The sequence below is a fragment of the Polypterus senegalus genome, chromosome 13 (assembly GCF_016835505.1).
Source record: "Polypterus senegalus isolate Bchr_013 chromosome 13, ASM1683550v1, whole genome shotgun sequence".
NCBI classification, from domain to species: domain Eukaryota; kingdom Metazoa; phylum Chordata; class Cladistia; order Polypteriformes; family Polypteridae; genus Polypterus; species Polypterus senegalus.
Genome location: NC_053166.1, coordinates 54,744,040 through 54,767,860, shown reverse-complemented (window position 1 = coordinate 54,767,860; position 23,821 = coordinate 54,744,040). Strand labels below are relative to the sequence as shown.

Genomic DNA, 23,821 nt, shown 5'->3' with positions numbered 1-23,821 from the left:
GGCATGCAACTAAAATTCCATTGTATGCTACATTCAGCAATGTAAGCCGTCACAGCATTTCTCAAACAAACAGCAAGTTATTCCTGACTGTTTTACACCGCATGTTCTGTGAGAAAAAGTAAACTGATGGTTGTACAAAGCCTTTTAAAAGAGTTGACCGATAAATATTATAATTTAGTCCAATATAAAGACAAAAATAATACTTATATGGTAATGATTTGCCTTGAAAGCATCATCATCATAATTCTGCTGTTGACCTGTTGAATCTTTACAGCAAAAGCTAATATGTAACAGTAGCCTGTAACAAAATTACGGATGCGTTGTTGTCACACTCAGCTTCATCGTAATTGAGTTACAGGCACCAGTGGCCAAGATATAAGTAGGTGCGCGCGCACCATACTTTCAAGTCATTTTAGCGCATGCGCGAGTGGGAACAGGGTCGTGTGCGCGTACGCTGTCAAGTAGTCCTCGCGCTTGCGCGGGTCGTTGTGCCATGAAGCAGAAAGGAAAGAGGTAATGAAAAAAAAATACATAAAATGATACATTTCTTAAAAAAAAACAACAGAACTGTAAAGAAAAATGAGAAGTTTTGTAATGCGTACTAGTGTTCGAGTGTTTTAAATAGACGCACTGTCTCGTTTAGCAGTGGTTTCACGGATATGTATAAACAGAAAAGGAAATGCATTTTGGACTGAGGCCAGTGGTACAGTGCCTACATCTAATGTAAATCACAAGCTGCGACTTAATGTCGTCTGGTTTTCTGATCGTTACCCATGTAACTAAGTATCACTAAACTAATGCAAACATGTTCGCGTGTTCCGATTCCTTTTTGCTGTAATAAAATGTTGCAGTTTGTCCTTCTTGATTATAAACTTATTGGATCCTTTTGTAGGTAAGTTTATGTTAATCGAATGTAAAGAGCGTTGAGCACAGGAGTAACAATGTGTCAGACCATTGTCATTTGTTTTAGATGTAACAATGTGGCTGTTTAATAGTAAAAGAATACGTGGCTGGCATTAATATTTAATACAAACTGCGTACGTCGACAAATGCATACAAACAAAGATGAATGTAACGGGGCGCCCAGTGTTTTCTGTATTTGTTCTGCGTGTTAATTTTCACCATTACCTGATGTTATTGTTTTATTTTTTTTCTGTTCACTCTCAAAAAGCAAAAAATGAACCAAGCAAAGCGATATGCAAGGAAGGATGTGGAGATCCGAAGCTGAATTGTAATATTTATCTGCCAGGACCTTCACGGAAGGAATCGGTCAAGAAAGCTTCCCTTGAACGTTGTTTTCTCTGTGCACGAAGGAAAAAATAATACAGCTATATAAAAGAAAATTGCAGTTCAGACTTGCACATTATCAGTAAAGCGACGGATTTATTATCCGTGGGGCTAAGGAGGACAAACCAAAGATGCCGAAGAAGTTGTACGCAGCCCCACCACGCGACTGCCTCTCTGCCGTTATGGTGCTGCTTGTGTTGCCCCGTTGTCTACTTCCTATCTGGGCAGACAACAGCACTGCTCCCAAGGAGGAACAGTATAACGCTTTACTTAAGGTCAATATTTTGGACTCCAGCGGTAACAACCACAAAGTACTCAAGATAGAAGATGGCCGATATGGTCAAGAGTCTCCCAAAGCTGAAGCCAAAGGGGTAGTCATTGCACCGGTTCCTATTCACGGAGGTAAATCTCTTTATTTTTTTTAATTGTTTGTAGTTGTCACCTGGCTTTAGAGCAGGTAACTGTCAAGAATCCTAAAATGCACACGGCACTCACTTTGAAGCTATGTCTAATTTACTGTTTGGCAATTTCTTTAATATTTCACGTTTAGTTTATCGCAACATGTTTTGGTTTTGCAGGCGTAATTCGTGCTTAAGTTCAACTAGTCATGTGCTGTGGAATATTATGCAATTCATTTGATCCTTCATGTTTAGTTTCGAATAGCTAGTTTTGATTTCTCAAGCGTTACAGAAGTACATTTCTGAGTGTAATAACATTGTTTTCTGGGTGTGGTGACCTGAAGTCATTATAACACTTCAAGCATCTTCAGTATTTAGTTTTGTGTCAGTTTTAGAATATAAAGGTATAATTATAAACAACAAATGTAATAAAATGGTTAACATTGATCTGATGCTTACTCTGTGTATGTTTTGGCCTGACAATCATTTTCTGTATAGCAGTATCCGTTATAAACACTAATATAAAGCTATATTCAAGCCAAACTTGCTATTGAAAGGACAAAATATTGCAAAGACAAAATGGCTTGCATGTATTGAGTTACGCATTAGGTAGTTTCATTAGCAGCAATCAAGAAAAAGTCATTGAGCAGCCTTCAGCTAGCAAGATATTTTAGTTGTACGGGCATGTCACAATCTGTTTCTTATAGGCAGACAGTTCATAACTCAGTAAACTAATTTGTGTAAAGAATCACAGATGTTGCTGTCCCTTGATTGCTTTTAATGTGCATTCTGTTGCATAAGCATTCCGCTGCTCTGAAAGGTACTGAATAGTTAAGAAAAGTCATTTTTAATTTAAATGCTCATTTTTGTACAACACTATTAAGTCTGGAAAACACAAAGTAATAAATATAAAATGACTTGGAGATTATTTTAAAAATCGTCAACCAAAATCAGTAATGGCAATATTGTTGTTATCAAATAAGCATAACTGTGAGCAAGATGAGGATTAATACTAGGGATGTAACCAGATACAGCGAGATGCATTGTAATTGTAATGTCTCTGTCTATGATTTTATTTTATTGTGGACACAAAGCAGTTTGCATCAGAAGTAGGTCACATTTGAGCTTGTAATGTGCAACAGTTTCCGAAGAAGGCATTTGTTCTTTCATGGTTTCCTGAACAGATGCATACAATTTCACCTTCCTCTGCTGTGACATTTGTGAGCAAATGACAAAGTTAACTTCTTGATCATTCAGTACTGGCCATGTATGAGAAGTTAGCTGACACATCTCTAATTCCAGTATTTGCCTGTACATTTTTTCCAGTGGAATGTTAGAATTGTTATTGTACTAGCATTGTTTAGCTTTTCCATAATTAATACTGTACAGATTCTTCAGCTATTAAAGACGATTACTGTATCTTTCAAGTAGGTTATACTCTGTCCATATCCAACCATCCACCCCTGAAGTTGATAAGAATGAAACTTTCATTGCCGTGGCTTCCTGTGATCATCCTTAAAATAATCTGACTGAATACCAGGTTGACACTGACATTTTACTGTCGTGCTATTCTAAGGAATTTTATTCCCACCAGTTGTTTTTTTTTTAACTTTATTATTTATCAAAAAAGTAGTGCTTTGTAAAAATATGGTTGCATTATTTTATATAGTTGATAGTTCTGTTGTAGGGTGTTGTAGTCAATCTGGAAACAAATGTTTATAAAAAGTGTCAGATTAGCTTTATGTAATACAGAAAATAATTTGAATTGTGGCCATGGTACATTTCTTTTTTGGTCAGAATCTGTGTGTTTGCTTTGAGTTTAATGCACCTTTCAGGGTTGATTTCCGATTTAGGCCCCATGATGCGGACATGGGTTCAGTATGTTTTCAGAAAACACATCGTTTTGATAAAAAAAAAAGCTTACTTGAATGCTTGCAACTACTGACATGCATATGTGTATATTCCTGCCCTATTGCAGCATGTGCAGTAATAGTCTCCGCATGCTTGTAGCAGTAAATTGTACATAACCTAGAACCAGAATATAGGGAAAATATAAACTGTATATTGGTTATTAATTGAACAATGTAAGGTATTTCTGTTGCATATTCTAAAAACTATACTTGTAGAATGACAAAGTATGCATGTCAACATTTATTTTCTGTTTCTTTTATTGATATGGCTCATGTACTTATTTCAACAGTATTTTTTAAGAATCAACATAACTGAATATTCAATTTAAAAATATACGTTTTAGGTTTGGAACATGAATGAGTGAATGGAAAATTTACTGTTATTATATTGTAAGCATCAATGAAGTTTTTGCGTCATACAAAAACACATGCTACATTAGCGTGAAATACAATGCACACAACATCAGTTTCTAAATCCAGTCAAAAGAAAAAAAAAAAAACACCAGAAATTATTGATCATATGTGTGAAATCAGATACATGTGAGTTTTCCTTTCACATCTGAACGACATTACTTTTAAGTTAATTGGCGAGTCTAAATTAGCCTTTTGTGAGCGTGTGTGCATGCGTGGACTCTGTCATGAATTGGTGTCCTTCATGGGCTCAATTTCTGCTAAGCACCCAATGCTGCTAACATAGGAGATACAGCATCAGAAGCTGAATGGGTCACAGCTGCTAAATCTTAAATTGACATTTTAGGGATTGCTTTATTTAGTTTGTCCCAGGTTTGGGACTTGTCATTTTTTTTTTTTAATGAGAAAACCATATACACGTGATAAATTCCTGTGATGTTTTGAATTCTTGTTAAGGTAAACATTTAACACCTAAGAAAACTTGCATCAAGGCATTTAGTTTACATTTGATAAAACTATGTAACCAGTAATATATAAATAAAACAAATGTTTAATTTGTTTGAAAAAAAAAAACAATAAACCTTTATTCCCTTTGATACAAATAATTTCACCAGATTTCTTTTTCATTTTAGATTTTTCAGTTGTGTTTATGCAGTGTAGCTACATTACCACTTGACCTCAGATAAGATTTTTGACTCCTTCCAATCTGTTCTTTGTTTTCTGCTTAATTCTAAAATAACCAACAATGTCTTGCAGCTATCAACATATAAGTGAAATTGATTCCTAATTTTTAGGACAGCTATTTATGATTGAGACTTTACAATAGGAGTTATATGCTCCTACATTCTAATTGTGGTAATGATCTTTGCAGCTTTATAAATCAGACAGGAGTGATTTCAAAAACCTGTGAATAAAGTACTCAAATAGTATATTCTGCTTGATTAAAACATGTTAACTTCTTGTATTTTGCTTAGTGCTTAATTGTCCTATAATTCTTACATAAAAATGCAAGCCTTTGATTAGATTAGTGTAAAAAAATACCTAACATTCCTGTTGGTAAGCAAAACTATTTAGTCATTGTGAGTTAAAAGTTGATAGTATCTTGTTACTGTGTTACTGCCTGTGGCATTGTCACATAGAAATAGAATTTCTGATTTTTGGCCAAGTTTTATAAACAAATCGCAGAGCTTTGAATTTTATGTGAGTTAGAGAAAGAGATTTTTCCCCATTCTAAAAACTGAGGGGAGTTTACTGGGTTGGTGTTTTTTGGGGTTGGATTTTATCTGATTGTGTGGGATTTCTCATAGTCCAAGATGATTATATTATCCATTATAAATCCTATATTGATTTTATCTTAACATGTGGGTTAATCAAATTTATTCACTGACATTTTCTCACCAGTACATGAATAAGACATTTAATTGGTTAACAGCACTTAATGAAGAACAATATTAATGGTCAAGTAAAATTAATTCGAATTTCAAATGTTACACACCTGATGCTTTAATTTTCCATATCTTTTCCTAATTTTTTTAAGACTTCCTCCTGTAACACTACATTTGTGAAATTTAATATGCTAATCTAAGACCATTATTTCATAGTTTATATTAAACAGACTTTATTCTAATGTTTTCAAGCTGATAAGTGATCAGAATTAACCTTTTCATATGCCTGTGCACAAATGCAGAAGTCGCTGAACTGAACTGGAAGTGCAGAATAGTCTTTACTGGAGAAGGCATCACATTTGCTTCCATACTATTCAAACGTATGTCACGTGTTTTAATCAAATTACAGTTGTTATGCTAATTAGTGTTGCACGGTATTCCGGTACTAAAAAGCACTGGATGTACCAAATTTGTAAAACAGTACTATAACATTGTGGTTATTTTGTTACTGGTTAATATGGGTATGTACTGGTACCCCATGCTCAGACCATACCCTCAAACAACGCACACACCCAAACCCCCACCCTTTCATACTTGTATGTGTTTATTTGTGATCTTGAAATTCCAATTTCAGGGTACATTCCCTTCCCCACTCCTTGTTATAGTATTCACATGATTTTCCAAAAAAGTCTGCTTCTAATTGCATATTTCTGAGATTACATGCTTCCATTAACACATGACACATTGTACTATTAGAAAGATTTGCCTGTACTATTGGAAAGATTTGCCTTGAATATTGTGAAAAATAAAGTAAATACATTTTATTTTGGTAAGATGTGTAAATGGATGTGTACAAGGTCCCATCCAGGGTTGAATCCTGTTTTACACCCAGTGAAGGTTAGGAACTGGTTATTAACAACCTTGAACTGGATATGCTAGTCGCAGAATAGATGTTTGGATGGACATCTGTAGCCATGTTCATAATGATCCAAGAATAAAATCGGACCTTCAGTTCCTTTATCACAGTGGTGTAAGGCACTGTATTAAGAATCAAATAATCTCGCCACTCCCTCCACTGAGAGTTGTGTGGTCACATCATTGTGGTTTCAAGCATATACAAATTGTGTGTTTTATTTCTCAACTTTTTCGATAATGGCATAGAACAGGGAATAATGAAAGTCTTAGTCAATAATACATGTAGTGCTTAATGTAATATCTTCATTAAAGGTTTTTCAAAGGTCATTTTAAAAGATGCATTTGTATAGTGTATGCTACGATATTAAAGAAATGCATTCAACAAAATGAGATAACTGACATTCAGGGAATATTATGAGACTCTATTCTCTTCTCAGTGCAGTAAAATCGAGGCTGAAATAAGGAGCCTACTTATTTTTGTATACTATAGAAATGCCACAATAAGAGCTACATTAACTATTAAGTGTTTCTAGAATAATCTCAAAAGTGAAAAAGCTGCAGATTTAGACAGTTATTTGTCAGATTTTATTTTTTCAAAACATAATTCTATTATTTTTAATTTTAAGTTTCTTGAAATTGAATTTGAATATAAAATTCCTACTCAAAACTCAATAATCATTTTAAATAAAAGTAAAATGCCAATAAATTCTGTGTCTTATCCTAGAAACAGAAAATCACTCCCAAATCTGAGAAATGCAGTTTGTTTATTTTAATATATGTTTAATCTGTTTGTGTATCTCTGGAGAGTTTAGTAGGATTACTTACACTGTATATCACATTGCAAAAATGAATATCTGAGCCCAAAATATCCACATGGTTTAAATTACTATACCGATGGAAGAACATCTTGCATTTCCTTTTCTCTTATATGCTCTACTGGATATGGCATTGTATACAGATTGTTTTAAATGAGGCTAAAATCTGGTAGTTTAGGACTTGCTAAGAATGTGGCATAAGGTGCATTACTGAAAATCACATCTATTCAAGCTGGCCATGTATTTCCTGTCTATTTAAAATGCACAGTTCCAATGATTAGACTATGCATGGTATTATTTGTCACCTGTGTATTTGCATCACAGAAACAACTAAATATGAAGTTTCTGAAAGCCTTTTCCTTTAAATGCAGGTCAAACACTTTGCCCAGCACAATATCTTTTTACTTTCCCTACCTTCCTCCATTATCTCAAATGTCAAAAGTATACAAGTGCTTTTGCAAAAAATTACCCTTATGTAATTTGAGGCATCAATTGGAAAAAAGGTGGGATAAGAGATTCACATGGAACAAATGTGTACCAATAAGTACACAGAGGAAGAATGTGTGCAATTATAGTAAACTAATAAATCCTACTAACTGCCATTCTTACCCACCCTTTGAGTTGTATTTACTGGAAAGTTTATTTAATAATTTAAAATTGTCAAAACATATAAAGTATAGAGAAAAATAACACAAAGAGAAACCATAGAACTATTCATATAAATGGCTGATAGTACTGTGCAGTTTATTTTGCCATATTATGTACAATCCATTCCAGAAAGTCTAAAACTGGCACTCATTGTTAGTATTAATTGTTGGCATGCTGCAGTTAAATACGTGTCTTAGAGACAAAGCCGGTTAAAAGTCTGTGTCACAATATATACAGTATATCTCTCAAGGATCAGACTCCCTTGTTACATACTAGTCATATATAAGTGCTTACACAAAAACTTCACATTTAAGGCACCAATGTTCTGGAATAAAATCACATTTCTTGTTTATTTTTGCATGCACAGATGTGTTTTCAAGGATGATGACAACGGATACTTTGTATACATTTACCTCTGTGTCATCTATATGTACACTCACAAGCCACTTTGTTAGGTACGCCTTGTTAGTACAAGGTTGGATCCCCTATGGCCTTCTGAACTACCGTAACTCTTTGTGACCTAGATTCAACAAGGTGCTGGAAACATTCCTCAGGGATTTATGGTCCATGTTGACATCATAGTATAACACAGTTGCTACAGATTTGTCAGCTGGACATCAATGATGTGAATCTGCCATTCCACCATATCCCAAAGGTGCTCTTTTGGAATGAGATGTGGTGACTGTTGAGGCCATTTAAGTTGGTGAACTCAATTTCATGTTCTAGAAACGAATTTGAGATAATCTGAGCCTTTTGATGTGTTATCCTGCTGGAATTTGTACACTGTGGTCATAAAGGGATGGACATGATCAGCAACAATACTCCGGTAGACTGTGGCATTTAAATGAAGATCAGTTGGTACTAAGAGGCCCAAATTGTATGAAGAAAATATCCACCACACCATTACGCTACCGCCACCTGCCTCAAGTATTGATACAAGGTAGATTGGAACCATGCTTTCACGCAGAATTCTAACCCTACCTTCTGAATGTCACGGCAGAAATCAGGGCTCATCAGACCAACATTTTTCTAGTCTTCTGTTGTCCAATTTTGGTGAGCCTGCAAACTGTAGCCTCAGTTGCCTGTTCTTAACTGACAGGAGTGGCACCTGGTCTGGTCTTCTGCTGCTGTAACCCATCTGCTACAAGGTTCAACTTGTACATTCAGAGATCTTGTGCATGCTACAGTTGTAACGAGTGGTTATTTGCGTTGCTATTTCCTTGCTATTAGTTAAAATCAGTCTGGCCATTCTCCTCTGACCCCTGGTACCAACAAGGCATTTTTGTAAGTAATGACAAGTAATGCTCACTGGATATTTTCCCTTTTTAAGGCCATTCTGTGTAAACCCTAGAGAAAGTTCTGCATGACAATTCTAGTAGACCATAAGTTTCCAAAATACTTAGATCAACTTTTCTGGCACCAACAAGCATGCCATGTTCAAAGCCACTTAAATCACCTTTACATTCTGATGGTTGGTTTAAACTTCAGCAGGTGGTCTTGACAATGTCTAAATGTATTGATTGGCTGATTAGATATTTGTGGTAACAAGCAGTTGTACCTAGTAAAGTGGCCGGTGAGTGTATAGTAACATAAGAGAGAAGTGAGGATTGGGGGAGGGGGTGATATTTTGTGAGTTTTGATGCAAAAAAGTGGGTTTTTTTTTTCAATTTCAGAATGTAGAGGTGGATGTTCCCTTACGTATGTCAATTTATGTCTACAAGACCGTTCCTGAAAAATACATGCTCTAGTTGCACAATTTCCATTTAAAAACCCACGGTAATTGCGATGTAATGGTTGGGGATGGGCACAGGTTCAGGTTCAGGTTCAGGTTCAGGTTGGGGAGCATGCAGTGGTACAGCACGTTGCCGCACCCACCACACTACAAAACAGTTGAATATCCCGTTTGGCAGCCTCCCAGGCAGACACACAGTCTAGTCCTACCCTCTGGAAATGGCCATATATCTGCGCAGCTAGGTGTTACATAGGTGTCCTCTTGGCGTGTTCCAGCTCCTTGGTTCCTCAGCACTGAGGATCAAGTGAACTGGATCACCTTCATTGAATCACGCCACATGATCGTAGTGATATAACTGACGCTCCCTCACAATACAGGTAATGTGCTTCATTCAGGACGCCATGAGCACCACTCATTTGGCACAAAGTCAAACCAGTGAAGAGACACAGTTCTGAAAGATTCCAGTCTTCATCTCAAGTCACTGGATAGTGTCCATGTCCTGCAACTATGTTGCAACAGGAAGCACCAGGACTCTAAAGGGGTCCTTTTGCACACACCCCTTTCCAGTGATCTCATGAACCCATTCCCCGCCCCCCATGATCTCCCAATTTGTCTGCTGACTTCATAGGAAGACATGAATGAGACTTCAGAGACATGAATGTTGCTGCTGAGGTAAGTAAACTTCTTGACAAGGTCGACACTCTATCGGCAGACAGACACACTGCCGATGGCCGTCCCTTAGAGGTCATTAAAGGCCTGGATCTTGATTTTTATCCAGGAGACTGGCAAGCCCAGACTCTCAGACTCCTTGCTCAGTCTCTCAAGAGCCCTGATCAGAGCCTTCATTGACTCTGCGAACATCACAGCAACATCGGCAAAGTTAAAATCAGAGAATCTCTCTTGCCCAACACCCAGTCCATGCAAGCATTGAATAGAGTTAGGAGCAAGAACACACCCCTGACGAACCTCAGAATCAACTGGAAAAAAAACTTTCTGCCTCCCACTTTGCACAGCGCTCACAGTACCAGTATACAGGCCAGCCATAGTATCCATCAACTTTGAGGGGATCCCACAAAGTCTCGGGATGTCCCACAGGGCACCTCAGTCACCTGAGTCGAACACTTAATGAAAATTGACAAAGGCTGCAAAGAAACTCCAATATTTGCGTTTGCTTCCCATGACAAACCTCGGTGCCAGGATGCAGTCGATGGTAGTCTTCTTAGACGCAAAACCAGACTGTTCCGGTCACTGGTAGGTGAGCCAAGTCATCACGGATCCTATTGAGGATGACCCTAGCTAGGACCTTTCCTGACACTGACAGCAGTGGTATCCCCCTGTAGTTGCCGCAATCCAGGCAATCACTTTTCCCTTTCCAAATAGAGATGACATATCCCATTTTCCAGTCAGTTGGGATGACGCCTGTCTCCCAAATGGAAGCAAAGATTTCTTGCAATGCCAGGAGGACAGTCTTACCACTGCCTGGAGAAGTTCACCCCGGATACCACAGATCCCTGCAGCCTTCCCTATCCTCAGCTGGTTCACCACCTGTGCAGTCTCGGTGAGATTGGGTGGTTCACAGCTAATTGGAGGATTAGCCTCAAGAACCGTGGACCCAGAGATATCCAATGTCCTAGCTGGTGGATCCGCTTTGAACAGCTGCTCAAAGTAGCCAGCCCTGCAGGTCACAACTGCAGTGTCGTCCATAAAGACCGTTCCATTCAAACACCCTGACTGCGACTCTCTGAGTAACAGATTGAGATGTACGTAATGCTTCAATTCCTCTGTAAGCAGGACATGGGTCACTAGACCATAGGTGGTGTGTCACTTGTTCACAGATTCCACTAACAAACATCTCCTTATCTGCCCTTGGGGCCCTCGCAGCCGTCCTTCTCATTTCCCGGTACAGACCAGAGTTGCCATCAAACCATGCGTTGCGACTCCTCTCGATGATATCCAGGGTGCCATGCGAGATGAAACACCTCATTCTGGGAACACTGGGAACACCAACACAACACTCGTCAACCTTCAGGGTCTTGTCATGGAAGGTCTCCCACATCACATTAGGATCAGCAGTCACACCCAAGTTTGTAAGTTCCTTGTACAAATTGCGTGCAGCCACCCTAGAAACACCCTGATGTTGGAGTCTGGTCATGTCCAGCCTCATTTTCCTAGTAGGCGATAGCCTACTGGACCAAACCTGGATCTTCAGAGTAGCAACTACAAATCTGTGGTCAGAATTCACAAACTGGGAGACCTTGCAGTTTTGTAAGAGCCTCCTTCAATGCACCACCAGAATTGGTGTACCAAGTCCAACGATGCAGCTCTTAGCACTGGAACAAGGATCTAGCGATCCTCGGGGAACCTGGAGCCACTTTCACCAGGGTCGCAAGACCCATGGGCACCCATCCTCATAGCCCTGTCAGTGCCAGTGGTCGCATTGAAATTACCCATGACCAGAGTGTCACCTCACAGGCAACCATCAACCACTGAGCAAAGTTGCGAATAAATTGTCTCCCTCAATGAGACATCACTCACTGCTGTCAGAGCACACACTGAGACAACCGACAGGGCACCCAGAGAGTGCCTTAATTTGAGTCTCTTAATATGCTTATTGAAAGGGGTGACATCGGACACCATTGGAAGGAGCCAATCCATCACAGCAACTGCTACTCCCTGAGTATGACAGCCAGCAGAGCAACCAGACCAATAAAAGGTCTACAGAGATCTGGCCAATCCAAGGTCTGCGGACCTCAGACAGTGCCGCCACTGAAATGCAGAGTTTACGAAGTTCCTCCGTCAGCATAAGAAGATGATCATCATGCCGGAGAGACCAGACGTTCCATGCACCTACCCGGATGAGCTGCCCCAAATTGGGTACCCAAGTACTACCGTGCAGCGGGCGACGACTTACCACCATACCAGTTCGATCCTCAACAGGCCTAAACCCATTAGCTCTCCAATGGTTTTGACTCTTCCGGGAATGTGGCTCCTGTGGGCTTCCCCCCCATCCCCTTCATAATGAGAGCAGCCTTCCTATGGGCAGCTGAAATAGAGCTACTCCCAAGGAGAGCAGAAAGGAGTTCTGTTTGTTGTCTCAGAATTGCGTGACGTTTTTTTGTTTTTACAGTGGCTGGAGTGCCAATCCTGCCACCAACCCCATGATTTCCCTGCAAATTGCTGGACTACTTGCAGGGCTCAATGCAGTTTAATGTCCTACCCAGGACACCCCAATTGCTTATTATGTCTGCTACCTTGCTTTCTTTCCTTTGGCATGCTGAGTTGGTACTATCATCCAAGTTGAATTTCTACTCAGAGATGTGACAAAGATTGCATAACAATCAATGTAGATTGGGTAGCTTTCCAGAAAATTCCAATTCAGAAGTGTTTAGGTGCATGTCACATTCAAGTCACATGTGTTTGTATTGGCTTTAGCTCCATAACTAACTTAAATTATGTTGAAGTTTAAATGCATTGCTTCATTGCAAAGCATGGGATGTTTGTATTGAATCACTCTTTTAAATTAAAGACACATGAGAGCAGCATTTCAGCATTTAAACTGCATGTCTGATCATTTTACATCCAAAAGCAGAATAGAAGCTTTTAGCACATGTGAAGCTTATTAAATTTCAGTCAGTTTAGGAGTCTTTTGAGTGAAAAGGATTGAATTTTCCAGCAAACTGTAATATTGTATGGAAGTGCAAGTGCTGCATACCTATAATGCATTTCTACATAGAAGAAAATCATGCCGCGGCATGGTGGCACTGTGGTAGAGCTGTTGCCTTGCAGTTAGGAGACCTTGGTTTGCTTCCTGGGCCTTCCCTGCGTGGAGTTTGTATGCTCTCCCTGTGTCTGTATGGGTTTCCTCGCAGGTGCTCCGGGTGCTCTGATTTCCTCCCACAGTCCAAAGACATGCAGGTTAGGTGCATTGGCGATCCTAAATTGTTCCTAGTGTGTGTGTGTGTATGTGTGTGTCCAGTGGTGGGCTGGCGCCCTGCCCGGGATTTGTTCTTGCCTTGCGCCCTGTGTTTGCTGGGATTAGCTCCAGCTCCCCCATGACCCTGTGTTAGGATATAGCGGGTTGGATAATGGATGGATGGAAATAACCATACCTCTTTCAAGATAGATAGATACTTTATTAATCCTAAGGGGAAATTCACATACTCCAGCAGCAACGAAGTATAGGCTGCATTAACAAAGAAAAAATTAGTAACTAGTATTCAGAGAAAATCGTACATAGGGCATTTGAAATAATAGAATGTTACCAATTAACAAGGTTGGCATCAAAGGCTTAAACAGCTAATCAATTGTCTTCAGCCAGGATACTACATACCTACTAGAGGCACAGTTACTAACTGCATAGAAAAACATTTTACCAAGAAGGTACAATAGCTGAAAATCTAGCTTGCTATTTCCAGTTAGGTTGTAGTCAGAAATGACTTTTGGACTTTTGTAGACAAAGTGGTTGTGTGTGCTCTTTACAATGCAGAAAACACTGTGTCCCATAAATTATTCACAACCGAGAACTGGACATTAGAAGCATGCTTCTCTCATTCACTATCTCCCATACTCCATGGAGATTTAGCATATATAATAACCATGATGAAAGCCTGTCTGTGAATTTGGAACATCAGCCCTATGAGATTGGCTGTTCTTTACATATAACTTATTATAAAATCCTGAATTTTAAAACACCTCTGCAGAGTTATCCTCTCTTTCTATGCTGTACCCATCAGCTGAGTCATTAGGTTACATCAAACAAAATTTATGAGTTGGATTTTCAAGATAGTAGTGCTAAGCTGCCAGCTAATCACTACTTTATGACGAACTGGCTCAAATTGATTGAGTGCCAACAGGTCATAACTGGAAACCCTAAATGCATAATAAGGGGTTATACTGGGAATAATTAGGAGAATACTCTACTTGGTATGAGTTCAACTCTTACCTCCAGAAAGACATCTGTATGTGGTAAAAGGTCAGTGAACATGACAGCAATCCAAGACCTATGTGTGAACATTAGAATTAAAGGACTATGCCAGTGTGATGCTACCCAAAAATGGCTTCAGCTACAGCATTATAAGGAGCATTTTGAGGAGCTCCTAAATCTGGTGAATATTCCTTTCTTGAAGGAGGAAGTGCCAAAAGCATTATTTGAGGTTGAAGCCATCTCTCACAGAGAAGAAAAACAGACCACCTCTATTAATGTGTGGAAAGCAAGGATTATGCTTTGGAACTTAACAGGTTAAATTGATAGTTCCCATTTTTAACAAGAGAAGAAAGAGAGTGCATTCCAGTTTTTGACAGATCACACATTTCAGCCTTCCTGGGAGAGCCTGTGTACTGGGCTGGAGACTTTGTTAAACATTTGATTCAGTAGGAGTAGGGCAGTTTTCAACTTAACAAGGGAAGTGGAGCAGATATTTGAGGAGTCACAGGAGTTTACCAGTTCAGTTCACCTGTTCCTTGTGGCCCTGGAAAAAGCTTGTCTCTGTGTAACTATCAGTATCCTGTGGCATATCTTTCAAGAGTAAGGGTTTTCAAGGCTACTGCTGTATGCCATCTAGGTCAGGTAGTTGTGTAATAGCAGCTGTGTTTTTATACTTGATGTTGAGCATCAGACACATTTAAAGAGTATGTCTTTGCTTCTCTCCTTTTCATGTCATTCATGGACAGGATAGCTTGGTGCATCTGAAGCTTGGAGATTATCCAGTTAGGAATCCAAAGGGTTTAAGTGCAGAAGGTGATGTCCTCTTGGAATCGTCAGGCTATGATGTTTGACCTGAACTAGAAAGCATAAACTGGAGAGGAAATTTGTCTTTTAACAAGACAAGGATCTAGTGCAGCTTTTCTCTACCAGTCACAGGCTTCTGCCTTATAATTGGTTTTGGTGGGTTTTGAACATGGTTGTTGCAGCGTTTGGTTTTGCCTGTGACATATTTCTGCTCCTAGCTCTGACGTGCTCAGTTCACCAAAGAGAACCTACCTCCTGCAGTGGGTTGCAACATCAGAAAGACTGAGAAAACATTGAGTTAAAGGACACTAAAACAATAGAGTAGTATAAAGTGAAAACCGATTGATGTCTTTGAGTAGTCCAAAGTCAACGTTTAACTTCTATGAATAACTGTGTTAAAACCAAAAAACTTCTGTCTGCTGCCTTTTCCCAAGTAACCTGATGCCAATTGAGCAATTTTGCAAGGAGACTTCTCACGTTGTTGTGGAATAGTGGGTCTGTGGCTTAACAATCAGGAGCTCATTTTTAAATAAATAAACAATTGAATGGCCAGCTTGATCTCTGTGGGTGTGCATGCTCACACATCTGCGGGAGATTGGTGAGGTAATTGGGGCGAGACACACCTGCATGTGAGGGTGCAGTCTCTCTGTTTCTATATCGGCTTTCTGTGGTGTGTGATTGTGACTCTGTGCCCTATGAGGCATATAAGGTGGAGCTGCACCAGGCTCGTAAGGATAATCTCAAACAAAAATGAAAGGAAAAGAGTGGCGGTTAAAAGAGGGGACAAAGAGAAACAGTCAGGAAGACAGGAGAGAGCTGGCGCAAGCGAGCAAAGACAGAGGAAGCAGGCAGCCATGCTGAAGCAGGTAACCAACGCTCAAGGGTTAATGAATGAATGAATGAATGAATGATGGAATCACTCTGGCTGAGCTGTTGGGAGCCAGAGTGATGTGGTACTGGATGTTGAGACTCGCTGCATAAGTACGGGAAGGCAGTGGAAGTTGGCAAGGCTCAGAGGGTGATCCCTACTGGAGCTGTGGATAGTAGGGACCTGAGCCTGGGATTGGGTTAGGGTGCCCTGCTGGGAACCATGGGACATCAGACCCCGACATGTGGAAGAAGATCACCTGCACCTGTTGGTTTGACGTGTCTGGCTGCAAGACCTGAGCTGGGTGATTTTTAGAAGATAGACTGCGGCCTGTGAGAGTTTAACCTCATTTTAAGGGATTATTTATTTTGATTTCATCCTCCACAATTCAATTCTTTTTATGGATTATTTATTGTGGTAATTTTGCACTACTTTTTTGAGCACTTTGCTTTGAGTATATTAATAAAAGCACTTACGCACCTACCCCTTGATATGTTTGTCCTCATCTGCTGGCTCATCCCTCGGGTACATTGTCGGCAGCATCATGTTCAAGAGACCCCCTAGAATAACTGGGAGGGTGGAGCTAACCCACACCTTCACAGTTGTGTAAAGTTTATAGAGACTTCCCATAAAACTACTTTCTGTAATAGCTGTGAGAGATGGTTTGCCAAGTACTGAATGGGTAGTTTACATTGAATATCTACAAATTGTTGACATTTCAGTTTTAGGATTTTCCTTTTTTTTAAATGGTGGTTTATTTTCTGTCTTTTCTGGAGTGGATGTATGGGGGAAAAAAAAAGGTTTTAATTTTAAAAATAATTCACAGTCAAATTGATCAAAATCCTAGGTGGTGACAGTCATGTACAATATATGAAAAAATGTTTTTTCAAGGCACTGAATGTAAGCCAATATAATTATAAAAGTCTGTGGTGAACCTACTGTTGTCCTTTTCTGTTAATTTACTTTTTGTCTTCATTTTTTGTCTGTAAAGAATTTATCTAATAATTTGTTTGTTCTTTGTATAGTTGCAGACCGGCTGGGCTGTGGTCCTCAGACACGTTTTATTGTTCCACCAAATATCAAACATTGGATTGCACTGTTACAACGAGGAAATTGTACATTTAAGGAAAAGATTTTGAGAGCGGCCATGTTTAATGCTAGTGCTGTTGTAATATACAACAATATATCCAAAGAGGAGGCTGTCATAATGGCACACACAGGTAGGATTTCATTGGGAAATTATTCTTTCTTTCTTTCTTTCTTTCTTTAATGCTTTATCAGCATTTTTGTATTTATGTACTTGTGGAAGAACATTGTTAGGTATATTTTTACTCATTAATACATTGTTTTTACTCTGGCTAAAGAAATACTCCAACCAAAAATAAATATTTTTATATAATACTTGCCCCATGTACTTGTAAGTGGTGGCTAAGAAAATATTTTTTATCTCATGAAAGTGTATAACAAAGATTCTAGCAGAATGGACCCAAATTGTGACCAGTGCTATACAGTGGCAAACAATGTGAGAAACCCTCCATGGAACAAAGAATGAAAAAGTATGTAATTCCTGTCACATTATTCATTTCTATGCTCAAAATTTGCAAAACGCATGCATTTTTTGCTAAAATTGAAGATCTGCCTCACCCTCTGATTTATTGGTCAGGAATCCTGTCTTCAGTTCAAAATCACAGTATAAAAAGTAGAGGATATGAACATAACTGACATGAGAATTATGCAACATGAGTTATGTGAGGTTTTTTTTTTTTCTTGGGGTTGATGGCAGGATTGGCACTCCAGCCACTTTTTTTTTTTTTTTAAAAAAAAAAAAAAAACCCAGACTGTTCCATTGTGGTGCTGAGTTGTTAACCATTGCACCGCTGCACTCGGGTCCCAATCTAGGTAGTGTTGTCATGTGGCGGATGCAGCAAAGCTCCCAACCTCTTTCTTTCCTCCTTCGGTCGTTTTTCACATCACTGTTCACTATTGTGACCCATTGTGTTAGAATCTTTTTATGTACTTTCTCCATGAAAACATAAAACTATAATTTTTCCAGACTGCTGCTACAAACTACAAGAGTTACGTAGCATATAAAAAATATTATTTTTGGGTGTATTATTTCTTTATTTCTTACCAAAACAGTGTGTAACTGCAATGAAGTGAAATATTTTGAACAAGAACAACAAAAATAACATTTATACTTTGACTCCAATAATTTTAGTTGGTTTAAAACTTTAGTGCATATTTCTTTTAACATTTGAAACATAGAGAATCTTAAGACTAAAGACTGTGCCTACTTCTGTTCAGTGTTTTTTCACTAAAAAAACAAAAAAAGTATATGGACTGTTAATAAATATACACATTTGTTGTGCTGTCAGGTTTCTTCTTCAGCCAAGCTTTAAAGCTGTTTATACTTGCGGAAGACATTCATAGTATCTTTGCTGTAAGAGATTTACCATCCTTTGTTTCACAGTAACTCTTTTGTCACTTGTTATTTAAAATTGTCCACAATTTGTGTCTTTTGGAAAACAGCTATACAGATAGCTTAGAGTCCTTTAAATTTTAATTTAAGTTTAGAACAAACTCAGAACAAAATCGAACAGAAATATGGAGGTTAATTTAGAGTGCTGAATGCAAGAGTAGTTTGTTTGTGGATACTAAAAAAGTATATCAAGAAGTCTACCACAAAGAAATAGGTTCATAAAAAAATTTAAAATGTACTTGCGTTACCATTGAATTCACTTTTAGAGTTATAGTATGGAAAGGAAAAAAATTATTTCTTTTCAGTTATGCTTGGAGACCTGTAATGCATTATATGAGAAATATGACTGGACTGCTTCAATGTTCCATTTGGGATGAGGCTATCATCTTTAGATATACATTATTTGTTTTCTTTGCCCTTTCTTGTTTTATTGATGGAATAATTCCAAAATGGTTTTATACTTTGAAATATAACTACCATAACTATGGAGTCATAAATTGCAATGCAATTAGTTATGTTTTTAAAGTAAATTATCTCCAGGAAGTATTTTTATATTGGAAAACAGAAAGACTTCACTAGAAACATCAATAAACATTTGAGAAGCATAATAATAATAATATTATCTTGCTGTTCTCATTCTGATGTTTTTTTTTTTTGTAAATTTGAGTCTTCTGAAGACTTTTTGATTAATCTTGTTTTTTGTGTTATTTTGCATAATCCAAATGTTATGCTTACTGTGGTGCAAAATAAGGATGGAGCAGTTTGAAAATGTGATGAAACATTATGTTGGTTTTTAATATTGTTTGGTATTGTGAAAATGTGCTGAAAAAATAAAAAATTATTTTGATTTGTTTTATGTACATTTTGTTTTAATCTCAGAATATGTAAACTACTGCTGCTCAGAAAATGAAGTAAACCTTCACTGTCTTAACTAGTATTACTTTTTTAGCGTCATAAAAATAAGTAAACCGCAAATAAATATAGTTATCAGCACTATGTATAACATTAAAACAATATACTAAATAATAATCATTTCTCCTGACCCAGAATATGAATATAATGAAAACGGGAGTACAACAGTTTGTGTGTTGCTTAATTAGAGTGTTTGTCTGTTATTGCGACTTGTTATAGAACAGCCCACAAATATAGGTGTTAACAGTGACAGAAAAACACAGCCATGTGAAAAAAGTCAAATTCCCATAAAAAGTAAGGTGCTACTCTTCTAACATATTGTATGTATGCTTTACGTATCATGTCATTTTCTGTCTAATCCACCCTAGAGTCAAGTGTGAAGGCTGGAGCTTATCCCAGCTAGCACAGGGTACAAAATACACCAAACACACATGGCCCAATTCAACGTCACCAATCCACCTAAACTGCATTTCTTTGCACAGAGGGAGGAAAACCGTGCAAACACGGAGAGAACATGCAAACTTCATGCAGGATCTGGGGTGCAGTTCCTGGTCTCTGTACTGCAAGGCAGCAGTGCTACTTTTGCACCACCATGCTACCCTTATTGTCCTGAGACTGAAATATATTGCTTATGGCATCAGATACTGCCTACTGTTGGCTAAGAAAATGCTCGGACATTTTGTTTGTAGATTCTTCATACAGTAACAAGTAACAAATAATGAATGAGAATTAGCCATGTTAAAGGCAGTCTGCTTTTCTCTCAGTTCTCTTCTTCATATCTAGTAACACAAGAAGCCTTAAACCAGATAATGGCATTTGAGTACAGAGATTCATAACTTTTTCTGGGTTTTTACTTTGTGCTTTCAGTTGATGCACATCCCAGAACAATCTTAGTTTCACAAGTGATTTGGCATGGTCTAGGGCTTGAAGCAAAAAATAGGCGTGGCTCCCTATCATAATATTTTGACAAAGAAAAACTTCAGCCAGTGAAAATGAACCAGTTGCAAAATTGCTTTAAAAGTAAGGAGAAAATGCAATTATTTTTCTTTTCTCGTGAAACTTGAGCAGTATGTTCATTTAATTACTTTTTGGGCTGGGTAGTCAGTTATTCATGGAAATTCCAGTGAAAAGTGAGGAATCGCTATATTGACATGTTATTACAGACAAACTGTGATATTTTCTCCATTCCAATGGTCTTTCATTCCTTGAAATAAAAATTCAATTACTTGCAGTTGCTACAAAACAGTTGGTTGTTGCCCTGAAGAAGTCTTATTTTATGGCAACTTTCCTTGTGTATGTTCTGCAGAATGCCAAAAAAGCTCCAGAGCAATGTCAGTGCAAGGTGCCATGGTGCAAAGTGGTTTAGCAAGCAATTGCTTCCCAGGTCTACATGTACTTTGTAGTGACTTGATTGTCTCAATTTTGGTTGATTCTGCATACTAGACCCAAGATTATAGAGAATTAAAATCTGAAATTATATAATTACCTTTGAGTATTTTATATGGTTGATTGTGAGGCAAGAAATTATTCAATTCCTAGTTCCCAGAACAAATAATGCTTCCTAAAGAAGTACTCAAACACTTGGCAAAATAGACACAACTTACTCCAGACAATCGTATATGGCATCATAGTGTGAGATGGGTGAGTAGGGTGAAGAGGGAGTAAATACAGGACTTGTCAAAGCTCAGGCTACCGTAGATTTGTGAGCCAAGTTCATAGCCATTCCTTTTCATCATCAGTTTGTATTCTATTTAACAACTATATAAAACAGACTTGACCTAGCACCATATCAAGCTGTTATGTGCATTGCAGGTGGAGTAAACCAATTCTGTTTCAACAATAATAATAGTAATAATACAGCACCTTTCCCAAGCTTAATACTTATGAATTGATAGAAAAGGTCTATCGGCACACACTTAAATGATCACAGTCCAGGCTTCCACAGATATAAGCAGTATTCCTTTAATTTTTTTTTTTCCATGTGAACCAGTCTTGCCTTTCTTAGTATCCAGTCCATGATGACCGTCAGATCGGTTCCTCTTTGGAGAATTGCTGCTGTCAGCAATGTCAATTACTTAAACAACCCATTATGAAACACTTTTCAAATCATATGTAACCCTTTCCCATTTCAAATATGAGTTGCAACCCAAAAGGCATCAATTCATGACCTAGAATTTAAGAAAGATTCCAAAGTGTTTTTCGGCTAGTAACAATGACTGAATCATCCTAGTCTGCACAATAAGACCATTTCCAAGTATATTGCCTTTTCATGCACTTCACACTAGGAGTGTACAATAAAATATGTTTTCTGTAAATGTGGCACCACATCAGAACCACCTGGCTGTCCTTCGTGGTATACATTTCTAACCACTTGCTAAAGGTTTATAAAGATGTTGCTGCCTACAATAACCTGTTTCAGTTCATTTGTGTGTTTTGTCAGATTGATTTTACAGCAGTTTGGCCAGCAGCTGAATTTTCCTTTTCTATGTATTGCTGACTGCTGCGATTTTTCATTGCAACTGGGTCGCAAAGCCTGTATGATGCTGATTTTCAGTTTTAAATATAAGGCCAGCTGATGTTTGAGGGCGTGCATGAAGATATGCAGAACACCAGTTACCTGAAGCATCTCATGTTACTCAGGGCATATACAGTCAAGTTGGCTTTAAAATGAATGAAAGGTTTTATAAACATGATGGTGAACAGCCCATCACATTTGTGAAACCATCACGATGTGACCTCGACACACAGAGTATCTTTTGTTCACTTAAATGAAAAAGAATCAGGTTAAGTTACTTTGCAGGTTATTTCACAACTTAAGGAGATTTAACATTATTCTGTATCACAGGAGACACAAACTTACAATTATTTTTTTCACTGCACAACAAAATTATAAGTACCTTCAAGCCTGGGTTCATAGCTGCTTAAAATTTCGTCAATCTGTGTAAGTTTTGTATTTTGCTTATTTTAGTGGGAATGCAAAGGTTTTTTTGTGAGGTTTTTGGGACAGCATACATCAAAGACTAACAGGCCTCTATCCACATGGGGTTGACAATAATTGCACAAATGATTGGTCTTAAAATGACTAGTCATATTTATATTGCAAAATTGTCTTTTTCCTGGCTGATGTACTGTACATGCTAATCTTTATTTACCCCTGGGCTGATAAATAAAGTTGTTTAGATTGTAGCAAGAAGCACAGCTCTAAGTTCAGTGTAGGTGAACAATTATTTAAACAATCTTCTGTATGGTTTGTTTCCATCATCATACACTTACCTTCTGGAATCATAAGATGGTATCTAGATCAAGAAGATCTCACTCTGAAGTCTCCAGTTCTACAAAAAAAGTCTGCGTACAGTAGTAACCTTTCCTTGACATGCTCGTTGTTCAAATGTGAATGTTCTGTTTGATAAATTGAAACCGTTTGAAGTTGACCAGCTATGTCCAAGTCCTTACTGCAGAAATTACAGTCTGAGCTACCTGCGCTTTGAAATAACATAAAAGATGTTAAAATTGAGCAAAGGAAGATAACACAATTCGCTTGCAGTTTAGAGGGCTGATGGAGACTGTCGGCCTCCATAATCAGCAAATCACTTAACTAGAAAGTCAGATGCATCATTAAATTCTAAGTTTATGGAAGTGGAAAATATGAACTGCTGATTTAATGTTTGGGGAATGAAACTACTGAAAATAGAAATTCCAAGGAATTTCTGAATAAGCTTTAACTAGTTTTATTTTCACCTCTGCTTGATTCCTCTCTTGTTGTTGACAGGTTTCATAGGATGTGTAAACCTAATCAGAATGCATCCCAACCATGGCCATTAACAAAGTTTCTCCAAATTAACAATTTCCAGGTTCTTCAGGAGGCAAACAAGATTCTTTTATCTGTCCCATGAATTTCCTTTTTTTCATAAAATAATTTCAGCAACAGCTCAAGCTAGTAGTTATAGCTGAAATGATGAAATATGCTCATGACCCTGGTTCGCCACCACTTCTGCTGCATGCATTCACATGTCTTAGTGCCATAAAGTGATTTTACTGTAGCATGTTTCTGGTCGTGGTAGACATCCTATCCATTGGCACTGCCTGGAGTGGGGGGTATCCAGTGGGTGTGCCTTTGTGGTGATTTGTCTTTAAAATGTTGTTGTAATGGTTGTCTGCATGTAGACATGGCTTGAAAGTTGGGGGTGATTTTTGGGATTTAGATTGTCAATGGGCTGTTTGGATACGGAGTATAGGTGGGAAACCATTTAAGCCATTTTGTATGCATGTATTTCCTGGTTCTTCATATTTATTTGTCTTCTGTTTCAGCTTTTGATTTCTCTTCTCAGTGTTA

General features: G+C 38.1%; 1 protein-coding gene across 2 annotated transcripts in view; it reads left to right on the top strand.

Moving 5' to 3' along the window:
• The first annotated feature begins 428 nt into the window (after nt 1–428).
• rnf130 (ring finger protein 130) overlaps nt 429–23,821 on the top strand; it is a 149,566-nt gene continuing 126,173 nt past the window's right edge. For both annotated transcript variants that reach the window (XM_039776140.1, XM_039776138.1), the window contains exons 1-3: nt 429–513; nt 1,172–1,689; nt 17,123–17,317. In XM_039776140.1, coding sequence (XP_039632074.1) covers nt 1,419–1,689; nt 17,123–17,317 — 466 coding nt within the window. In that variant the 5' untranslated portion in view covers nt 429–513; nt 1,172–1,418. The remainder of the gene's footprint in view (nt 514–1,171; nt 1,690–17,122; nt 17,318–23,821) is intronic.